The 11,535-nt window shown below is 40.7% G+C and overlaps 1 protein-coding gene across 1 annotated transcript in view; it reads left to right on the forward strand.

Moving 5' to 3' along the window:
• The window catches only part of LOC129684877 (uncharacterized), a 75,419-nt gene that overhangs the window by 40,236 nt on the left and 23,648 nt on the right, over positions 1–11,535 (forward strand). The window contains 3 exon segments of the mRNA XM_055618131.1: positions 311–429; positions 513–655; positions 1,405–1,436. Coding sequence (XP_055474106.1) covers positions 311–429; positions 513–655; positions 1,405–1,436 — 294 coding nt within the window.

Genomic DNA, 11,535 nt, shown 5'->3' on the forward strand with positions numbered 1-11,535 from the left:
TAAAATAAAATAAAATAAAATAAAATAAAATAAAATAAAATAAAATAAAATAAAATAAAATAAAATAAAATAATGGAATAAAACACCAAATGCAAACAAAAGAAAGAAAAAATGACTTTTAATACAGTTCATTTGTAGAGATTTTTCCTAACAGGAAGCTCTTGCTCAACCCCACTAAAAAGTGTAACTCATTGTCTTTACCAACAAATAACATTCATCAAAAATGAGGCACAAAGAATATCAAATAAAAACACAATTTTCTTTTTCATAGCATAGTAGTTTAAAATTTTGATCTCTTTTCATTTTAAAGGTTTGTGGCTTCCTGGAAAAAGGAGCCACTCAGCTTTGGGAAAATTCTCAGCAAGTTCCCTATGCATATTACAACAATGATTGAGTTGGGTATGAGAATATCAAGAGCTTCTCTCTGAAGGTGCGTACAGTCCTTTGGATCTACAGAAGCTCCACGCATGAGTGGCAGAAATCCAAATGATCTTACCCTCTCTCCCTAACCTGGCCAACTGGCTTCAGCAGAATGGCTTTGCAGGTGCCATGATCTGGGACCTTGGCATGGATGACTTCAGTGGCTCTTTCTGTAACCAGGGCAAGTTCCCTCTGACCTCTGAGCTGAAGAAAGCCCAAAGGGTGTCTAGTACAAGTAAGTGACAGCAGGACTATGTCAACAGTACATAAATGTCACTTCACTGACTCAAAGGCATCCTCAACATGCCCATCACCATTGCCTAAGAAAAATGTTCTGATTTCATCCCATTGCTCTTCCCCAAGTGGGAGAAAGATACCGACTCTCTCCACTGCATTAGCCTCTTCCATGCTAAGATTTTGGGCTTCTAAAGAAAACAAAGATGACCTTAGTGGAGAAGGGGGGTATGCACATTTTCCTTATTTTCAAGATATATGAGAGCATTCAGAAAATGTACTGGCTTTCACTGTAGGTATCTGCTTCCCATGAGGGCCATCCTCAACGCTCCTCTCTGTCTCCCTGTGTTCCCTGTAACAGGAACGACTCAAGAGTACTTAGTTCTTTTGCCAAAATGACCCATTTATTTTGTGTTTATAACAAGATTGTTTGGATAAGAAGCGTTAACATACTTGTCTTCTATCACTAGGTAGTGTTATAAATGATTTGTATTACAAATCATATTACATTAAAAGAGAATCCCTGAGAGAGGATAAAAAACGAAAGTCAATTATTTGAGAACATGGGTTGATAATGACATTCTTTAAATCTTGTGAGCATGCCGATATCCTCTTATCTTACCTGGGAATGTCTGGAAATAATTGCCCCTCTTCTCTCTAATGTATGTTACTCTGTCCACAATGCACTTCTAGGAAAAGTCTTTCTTCTCACGATGGTCACCACTCATAACTTTGTGCCGTGTCTTTCAGGTTGCATGTCCTCTGTTTCCGGGCTGCATCAGGTAAATCCTCCACTAGACAGTGGGTGTGGAAGTTGGAAGAAATCCTCTGAGGCAGTGGATTACCATTGTCCTGTGCCAAGAGAATAATAAAAATGCCTGCCTGTGATACCTGGATACATTCTAATCCCTGCAAAAATCCAAAGTAGACCTTGTCCTCAATCTATATGTGATGAGGTCATTAGGTATAACCTTGACCTTTCAGTCTCTCTCACTCTTCTGAACAGAAGAATCTCCTTTTTTTCTTGTAAAACTGCCTTGCTCATCTCTAAATTGCTAAAATAAAATCAACATTCAAAACATGAGTCTGTGTGTGTGTGTGTGTTTGGGGAAATAATTCATTTGGGTGAAAAAAATCAATTCTGTGTATTATATTGGGTTGTAGTAATAGAATACAGCATGCTAAGAAGTTGTGGAACCATGAAGCTCACAGTGTTTTTTATATCAACATCCATGTGCATAATGGTTGAGACTTTGGGAAAGAAATAATTAATGTTGGTGTAAAGATGGATGGTGACTTGAGAAGCTTGTATCAGATTGAGATCATACTCCTAAAGGAGTCAGAGTGACTACAAAACAACAAGATATATGCAAAACCCTATATCTTGCGGAGCAGAGAAGTCTAGGTCATTTTTTTTTACCTCTCTTAAAGTCTCAGAGCCTTTTCATCACTACCAGTGATTTTGATGATATTATTCTCCCTTTACCAAACTCTTATTCCTCTCCCATTTTCACCTAGCTCCTTGCCCTTCCCCTTTTGGTTTTATCATTTTGTTTATAAACTTTTACACATCCTTGGTATAAATCCCCTTTCAGATTATTTGAGTTTAAAAAATATTCTCCCATTCTGTGTTGCATTCCTAGTAGATGGGTTTTCACAAATAGTGAAACTACTACACTATGAAGTGTGTGTTCTCAGCCCTATTAGATGTCACTGGGCTGGGTGTATGTTCAGTGCTACGTGAATTTCATGCCAAGACATATACAATCGTCCTAAGTAGATAATCTACTGAATTGGAATCTTATTCTGACTTCTACCTGCCTACCCAAAAGTGTTACCTTCAGAGCTTAAGTCATTCATCCAAGGGACTCATCTGGGCATCGTTAAATCCTCTCTTCTGGAGAACACAATCACTCCTTTAGAGAAGCTGCTGGCACAAGAATCTCACTTTTCTGATTATGGTGGCTTTTATTTCAGGTTTCAGGGCCTCTGTGCTGATGTTTTGTTAGTAGCTACTACTATAAAAGTGGACTTCATGAGTAGGAACTCTTTCTCTGGGGCATTTCTGTATCATTCCCATAAAAAGTTATGGAAGAAGCTTCTTTGCATCATATTCCAGAAGACCTATGATGAAGAATTTGCATGCAATACAAGCTGGTTCTACAGCTGGTTCTGAACTTGACCTGTCCTTCTTGTGGTTCTCTAGTGTTCATTTCCAAGAACAACTTAATCTTATCTAACATTGTAGAATATAATAAGATGTCAAAACCTGGTTTATAAACACCAGAAGCAATAGAAGACAGGGAACAGAACAGGAGCCTACCACAGATGTCTTCTAAAAGACTTCACCTAGCATCGAAGCAAAGAAGATGCAGAGACTCACAGCCAAACATTGGACAGAGAGCAGGAGTCTCATGGAAGAAAGTGGAGATAAAGGGACCTGGAGGGGACAGGAACCACACAAGGAGACAAAAAAAGCCAAAAAAACTAACCTGGGCTCAAGGGGTACTGCAGAGACTGATGAATCAACCAAGGACCATGCATGGAGAGGACTTAGACCCCTGCTCAGATGTAGCCCATAGACAGCTCAGACTCCATGTGGGTTTTCTAGTAAGGGGAGAAGAGACAGTCTCTGACATGAACATGCCTGCTCGTTGATCACTTCTCCCTGGTGGAGTGACATACCCATATCACAGAGGAAGAGAATCCAGGAAGTCCTGATGAGACCTGATAGGCTAGGGCCAGACAGTAGGGAAGGAAGACTTCCCCTATCAGTAGACCAAGGAAGAGGGATGGGGGAAGAAGAGAGAGGGGGGATGTAAATGAGAGGAGATGAGGGAGGGAGCTACAACTGGGATATAAAAGCAAATAAATTGTAAATAATGATGATGATGATGATGAAAAATATGCATGGCTTTGATTTTTAACTTGGTATATTCTGTCATTGCTGTAGAAGTATCATTTGCACATTGGGTAGATAGTTGCAAGTGAGTGAGTGAAGATGAACTGAACCAAAAGCCCTACATACTTCTATTCATCTAAGTCAACATCCATGGCGGATAAGACCCTGAAAAGGAATTCCTTGAATATTTGACACATGGGACAGAATAAAGACATTTATGGAAAAGGTTTATAGTCTAGTATCCATCATATAGAAGATGTTACTTACTCTTCAGGACTCTCAGATGGGCAGTTCTATTTGGCTTTCTCATGAATGAATGCCCATCTCCATGAAATCATACAAGTAGCTGCCATTTTTAGTCCTACCTGTCCTGGCTTTTCTGCTTAACCTGAATTCATTAATCAGGCTGCATCTATCTTTTCTCCATGCTTGTTTGTAGCAAAATTGCTGCCAGTTAGTATTTTCGAGTATTCATAGGTATGCATTTCATCTTAAAATTATATTCATATTGCTTTTCAAGTACACTTACATTTAGTTTTGAACTAGACATACCTAAGAAAAGGGGAGTCGACTGAGAGAGAGCCACCACACAATTGCTCTGTGGGCCCATTTGGTAATTGCTGATTGGTGTGGGTAGACTGATATCAGTGTGGGCAGTGCCGTTCTTAGGTAAATGGCCCTGGCTGTATGAGATAGGTAACTGAGCAAGTCTTTAGGCCCAAGTCATCAAGTGGTGTTCTGCTAGACCCTCTGATTCATGTTCAACCACAAGCTTCTGACTTGTCTTCCTTGATGATAGACTGTAACGTAATTTGAAATAAACCCTTTTGATCCCCAAGCTGCTTTTTGTCAACGTTCTAACACCACAACAGCAAAGTAAATAAGGATTGTCGCTGTTTTTGTTGTAATTTTGCTCTATGGACTTCAACTGTATATTTTTTTTAAAAAAATCACAATAATAGACATTAAATAATGAATCTCTAGTTCTTCATAACCTGTCCCACTAAGCATTAGTACATTCTAATAAATGCATCTCATGTTGGAGGAACTAAAATCTATTTGCCATTTTGTGGGTGGCTGTGGTCATGTTGCACAGTTGCTCAAAGATTAATGTGGTGTGAAATGATTAAGAAATGATCAGATAGCAACAAGTTTTGCCACAAACTTTGCTTGTGAGACCAGACAAATTTTTGCTTTCTCTAAGCACACCTTTCTCATGAATAAGCACCAGATAGAGATTACCTGCCTCTCCTTGACATGTGGCTCAATAAATTAATATTGTCAAACATTATATTTAATTACTGTCATATTGTGAAGAATATTTGTGCTTTTTGATTTTTCACTTAAAAGAAAACTCTGGACAAATAAAATCTGACATTTTATTTTCTTTTGCTTCCTTTACTGTTTTTAATTGGGATGGATTATATCTCTTCTCTCCTCTCTTTTCTTCCTCCAACACTCCAAGATACCCTTCATCAACCCCTTCCTGGGTTACCACCTCGTATTTGATTGTATTTATATATGCACAAATTTATATAAATAGAACAACTTGAGTCAATTCATATTGTTTGTTTGTATATTGTTTCTGATTAAAAACTTGGCATTATATAATCAATAAGAACCAGTGTTAGGTAGAATTAGTCCCAGTTTTTAAGAAACTGCCAGATTGATTTCCAGAGAGGTTGTGCAAATTTGCACTCCCACCAGCAATGGAGGAGTGTTCCCCTTTCTCCACATCCTCATGTTTTGTCACTTGAATTTTTTATCTTAGTCATTCTGACTGGTGGAAAATTGAATCTTACAGTTGCTGTCAATTCTTGGTTTAGCTCTGTTTCTCATTTTTTAATTGGATTATTTGATTTGCTGGTGTTTAATTTCTTTAGTTTTTTGCATATTTTACATATCAGCCCTATGTCTGATGTAGCATTGGTAAAGATCTTTTCCCAGTCTTTCAGCTGACGTTTTGTTCTATTGACAGTGTCCTTTGATTTACAAAAATCTTCATTTCAAGACCCAGCTATACCACTTCTGGACATGTACCCAAAATATGCTCCACCATACAATAAGGACATTTGCTCAACTATGTTCATAGTGGCTTTATTTGTAATAGCCAGAAACTCAAAGCAACCTAGATGTCCCTCAACCAAAAATGGATACAGAAATTGTGGTATAATTACACAATGGAATAGTACTCAGCTATTACAATCAAGGAAATTATGAAATTTACAGGCAAATGGATAGATCTAGAAAATATCATCCTAACTGAAATAACTGAGACCCAGAAAGATGCATTTGGTATGTACTCACTATAATCCACAGACCCCAAAAAACCAAAATAACAAGGAGGGTCCAAGGAAGGGTGCTGGAATGTCATTTAGAAGGGAAATAGAATAGAGAGTAGAGGTAGATGAAGAGAGGGAACTGGGAAGGAAATGGAATGGAGAAGGAAATGGAATGAAGGGGGGAAATCAGATGTAGGGAGAACTGGAATGGGAGGGGAAAGGGCTGGGAACAAGAAAGAAAACTGAAGGAGGACATCTCTTGGTCAAGCTGGAGGTCTATGACAGGGTAGGCTCCTGGGAGGATATGGATATGACTCTAGCTGAGACTGCTAACTGGAGTGGTGGGGAGAGGACAGGAGATATGAAGATTGAAGTAATAACCTCCTAGGCAGGCAGGGGTAGTGGAAGGAGGGGAACAACAACTTATCAAAAACCTGTGATCCAAAAATTACCTTGCATACAAGGAGTGCAGTGATAATGAGGGAACAAAGTTTGAGGAAAAGTCCAAACAATAATTGGCCCATGGTAGTGTACCAGCCATTGACACTATTAATGATGCTCTGCTATGCTTTCAGACAGGAGCCTAACTTGCCTGTCCTCTAGGAGGCGCCAGCCAGCAGTGAATCCAGTGAGATGCTGGGACTTGTAGCCAAGCATGGGGCAGAACTCTGGGGGTCCTATGGAAGTGTTGGGGGAAAGATGAAAGGACCTGGAGGGGACAGGAACCCCACAAGAAGACCAACAGAGACAACTAGCCCAGTGTCATGAGAGTTTTCCGAGACCGAGACATCAACTAAGGAGCATGCATCATCTGGACCTAGGCACCCTGCACACATGTAGCTGATGAGCAGTTTGGTCTTCATATGGGGTACCTGAAGAATGTGGGGGGACAGTTTCCTTTTTTCTTTTTTCTTCACAATTTATTCATTATATATCCCCATTAAAATCCTGTCCCTCAACTCCCCCAGTCCCACACTCCCTCTCTCTTTCCCTCATTCCCTTCCCCTAGTCCACTGAAAGGGGGAGTTCTCCACTATTGTCATCTGTCCATAGCTTCTTAAGTCTCATCAGGACTGCTTGGATCCTTTTGCTCTAGGGCCTCGCAAGGCTGCATCATCAGAAGCACGTTATCAGAGAGCAGTCAACTGAGTTCCTAATAGGGGCAGCCCCTCCGCCCCTCACTCAGACAGAGATCCACATGGAGACTAAGCTGTTAATTCAGCCACATCTGAGCAGGGGTTCTAGGTCCTCTCCATGCATGGTCCTCCATTGGTGCATCAGTCTCTGCAGGACCCCCAGGGCTCTGATCTTTTAGTTCTTTGGTCTCCTTGTGGGGCTCCTGCCCCTTCCATAGCTCCCTAATCTCACCCCTCTCTTCTCCCATAACACTCCCTGTGCTCTGACCAAAGTTTGGCCCTTAGTCTCAGCATCTGCTTTGATCCTCTGTTGGGTGAATCCTTTCAGAGGACACTTTATATAGTAGACTCCTATCCTATTTCCTCTCTTCCACTGCTTTTGGTGTCTATCCTGTTTGCCATTCTGAATGAGATTTAATAATCTTCCCTAGGGTCCTCCTTGTTGCTTAGCTTTTTTTTTCTGTAGATGGAAAAGATCATCCTGAGTGAGATAACCCAGAAACAGAAAGACAGGCATTGTATACATTCACTAATAAGCAGATATTAGCCAAAAAAATAAAGAAGGGACTGTTTCTAACATGGACTCTATTGACTGCTTTTGGACCATTTCTCCCTCGCAGTGGTATCTTGCCTGGCCTTAGGGGATGAAAATATACTCAGTCCTGATGTGACACTATATGCTGGGTAAGGTTAATATAGGGGGGGGGCTCCATTTTTCTGAGGGGAAAGGGGGAAGGGAAGGGGAAGGAGGAAAATTACTGGAGACTGGGAAGAGAGGAAGGGAGTACCCTTGGGATGTAAAGTAAATAAACTAATATAAAATTTAAAAACAGAGAAATAAAAAGACCAGTGTCAGCAACATATTATATATCATTTATAATATATGTGTGTGTATGTATATATAATATATAGTATAATTGAGGAATGGATACAGAATTTGTGGTACATTTACACAATGGAATACTGCTCCGCAATTAAAAACAAAGAAATCATGAAACTTGCAGACAAATGGATGGAACTAGAAAAGATCATCCTGAGTGAGGTAACCCAGAAGCAGAAAGACACACACACTCATAAGTGGATATTAGCCATATAATATAGGATAAGCATACTAAAATCTATAGCCCTAAAGAAGCTAAACAACAAGGAGGACCCTAGGTAATATGTTCAACCCTCATTCAGAAAGGCAAACAGTATAGACATAGGAAGCTGGAGAAGACAGGGAACAGGACAGGAGCCCACCACAGAAGGCCTCTGAAAGACTCTACCTAGCAGGGTATCGAGACAGATGCTGAGACTCATAGCCAAACTGCGGGCAGAATGCAGGGAATCTTATGGAAGAAGGAGGAGATAGAAAGAAAGTCATTAGCGATTTCTCCCCTAACATGATGCCTTGGTTGTTGGTAGATGAAGATGCGGGGAACACCACCATCTACTGGTCAGTTGTGGGCATTTCAAGGCTATCTACTGGCCTGAGATAATTTTCCAACTTTTTTATTTTAATTTTTTATATTAACTACAGTTTATTCACTTTGTATCCCAGCTGTAGCCCCCTCCTACCTTCCCTCCCAACCCCACCCTTCTTCCTTCATCTCTTCCCATGCCCCTCTCCAAGTCCACTGATAGGGAATGTCCTCCTCCCCTTCCTTCTGACCCTAGCCTATCATGTCTCTTCAGGATTGGCTGCATTGTCTTTCTCTGTGGCCTGGTAAGGCTACTCTCCCCCTTGGGGGATGGTGATCAAAGAGCTAGCCACTGAGTTCATGTCAGAGACAGTCCCTGTTCCCATTACTAGGAAACCCACTTGGATGCTGAGCTACCAGGGGCTATAGCTAAAAAAATCACCTACAAAGCAGACACCCACCAGAGTTACATTTAAAGAAGCCAATAGTCCTTAGGGTCAGTGCAAGGACCCCAAAGTTTAAAGACAGGTGTTTGAAGACAGGTGAGAACTTCAAGCCTGTACCCTACTGAGAGAACCTGAATAAACCCAGACCTAATGAAGAACCAGGGAAAAAAATGAACCTCATGGCCTTCTCCCCCCATACTCACCTTCTCTGTGAACTCTTTCTGCATGAGAAGTTACTGTCGAATCTGAACTAAAATCTCTGGTACAGTGTGTGCATGCCCGAACTGTTACAAAGTTACATAATAACATTTTAATCTCTTCCATTCCACTAAGTGGAATATGAAACCAAGACCATTTCTTGCCTCTTCATCCTCACTCTGGTATCTTTAGGGGATGGGCTTCAAACAAGACACCAGAGTGTGACATGTAGAGTGGGGTACACCTGTAGTCCTAGTGCCTACAAGCAAATGCAGGAAGATGACGAGCTCTAGGCTAGTCTAAGCTGCTTAAGCACTGACTATAAGAGAACTAAAAAAAAAGAAAGAAAAGAAAGACCTCTGTAAGTCATTAAAGGAAAAAAGCCAAGAACACATAAATGGCACTCTGCGCACTTTTCACTGGCCTCTGTACACAATAGCTCAGCTGCTGGCAATGTACTACTAATGAACAGATGGGCAACTTATTGGAAGCCCAGGGGTAGTGGTTGGTTATGAGCTGAAGGATGTTCATAAACATTTGCCTGTTTTGACTCACCCACCTGTGGGAACTTTATTTAAACACAGGATGTGGGCTTAGATCTTCTTCCCGTCTATTTCTTGAGGTGAAAGATTGGCACAAAATGTGTCTTTGATCTGCTCCTGAAGCTTGATCAGGGAGGGGCTGAGAGATCTTCAAAGTTGAGAGTTGAAGGAGAAAGTGAGAGAGGAAGATAGAAGCACCAGCCAGTCATGAGACAAAACCTTTCATAGGGATTAATGGTATGACAGAATGGACCCTGACAGGATCCGAGATGATTATTCTTCATTCACTATGGAGCTGTCCAAACTTCTTAGTGAGACAGAGTATATCAAGGTCTTGATGAACTGAGTGTAATAAGTGTACCTCCATATTGATTTCAGAGTGGCTGTACATTCCCGCAAGTAGTGGAGGAGTATTCCCCTTGTTCCACATCCTCACCAACACGAGCTGTAACTTGTGGTTTTGCTCTTAGCCATTCTGACAAGTATAAGATGGAATCTCAGAGTCGTTTTAATCTACATTTCCCTGGATGTTGAATATTTCTTTAAGTAATTCTCAGCCATCTGAGATTTCTCTACTGATAATTCTTTTTAGCTCTTACCCCATTTTTAATTGGATTATTTAGTGTTTTGATATCTTGTTTCTTGAGTTCTTGATACTTTTGGTAATGAGCCCTCTGTCAGATGTGGCATTGGTGAAGATAATTTTCCATTCTGTAGGTTGCCATTTTGTCCTATTGACAGTATCCCTTTTCAGTTTCATGAGGTCTCCTTTATGAATTAACAATTGTCATTCTTAGTTTCTGTTCTATCTGTGTTCTGTTTGGGAAGTTGTCTCCTGTGCCAATGCATGCAAGGCTAGTCCCCAATTCCTCAGCCAGGTTCAATGTATCTTTGATCCACTTGGACTTGAGTTTTATGTGGGCTGAGAGATATGGATATATTTGCATTCTTCTACATGTCAACATCCAGTTAGACCAGCACCATTTGTTAAAGATTCTTTCTTTTTTCAATTGCATAATTTTGGATTCTTTGTCCAAAATCAGGTGTCCACAGGTTTGTGGATTTATATCTAGATACTAGATTTGATTCCATTGATCCGCCTGTGTGTTTATCCCAATACCACATGTTTTTTATTACTATAGATCTGTAGTAGAGCTGGTTCACAGTAGTTTTATTTGTAATAGAAACTGGAAACAACCTTGATGTCTCTCAACAAAAAAAAAAATGGACAGAGAAAATGTGGCACACTTATACAATAGAGTAATACTCAACAGTTAAAAAAAAAAAAAAAACGATGACATGATGAAATTTTCAGGCAGACAAGTGGAACTAGAAAAAAATCACGCTGACCCAAAAAGAGAAATATGGGATCTACTCACTTACAAATAGATATTAGCTGGAAAGAATAATCATCTACATTCTACAGACCTAGAGAAGCTAAATAACAAGGACTGATACACAAATCTTCCCTGGGAAGGAGAAATACAATAGGGATTGCAAGAGTGGGAGAGTAGGAGCTGGAGGGATCAAGTGGGGGGTGGGGGTTGGAAGAAGAGAGTGCCTGTAGAGACAACTGAAACTGGGAGCATTTGGGGGACAAGCTAGAAACCTGGTTCGATGGGAACTCCCAGGAATCTGAGTGTAACGCTAGCTAAGACTTCTAGCAGTGGGGGATACAGAGCCTGAATGGATCATCTCCTGTAACCAAACAAGAATTCCAATGAAGAGGATGGGACACCAGCCCAGCCCAACCAGAAGACTTTTGTCCTGCCTGCAAGATCTGCTGGAGTAAAGGTGGCACCGAAACTTAGGGAGTGGCCAAACAATGGCCGGTCCAGCTTGAGATCCATGCCACTAGAGGGAGCCCACTGCAGATACTGCATAGAGAGCTAGGACCCAGACACCTAGGATAGAACCAAACAGGACTGGTAGGAAAAAAAAGAAGAGAGAGAGAGAGAGAGAGAGAGAGAGA

Source organism: Psammomys obesus, unplaced genomic scaffold (assembly GCF_907164565.1).
Source record: "Psammomys obesus unplaced genomic scaffold, mPsaObe1.curated_primary_1811, whole genome shotgun sequence".
NCBI lineage: Eukaryota > Metazoa > Chordata > Mammalia > Rodentia > Muridae > Psammomys > Psammomys obesus.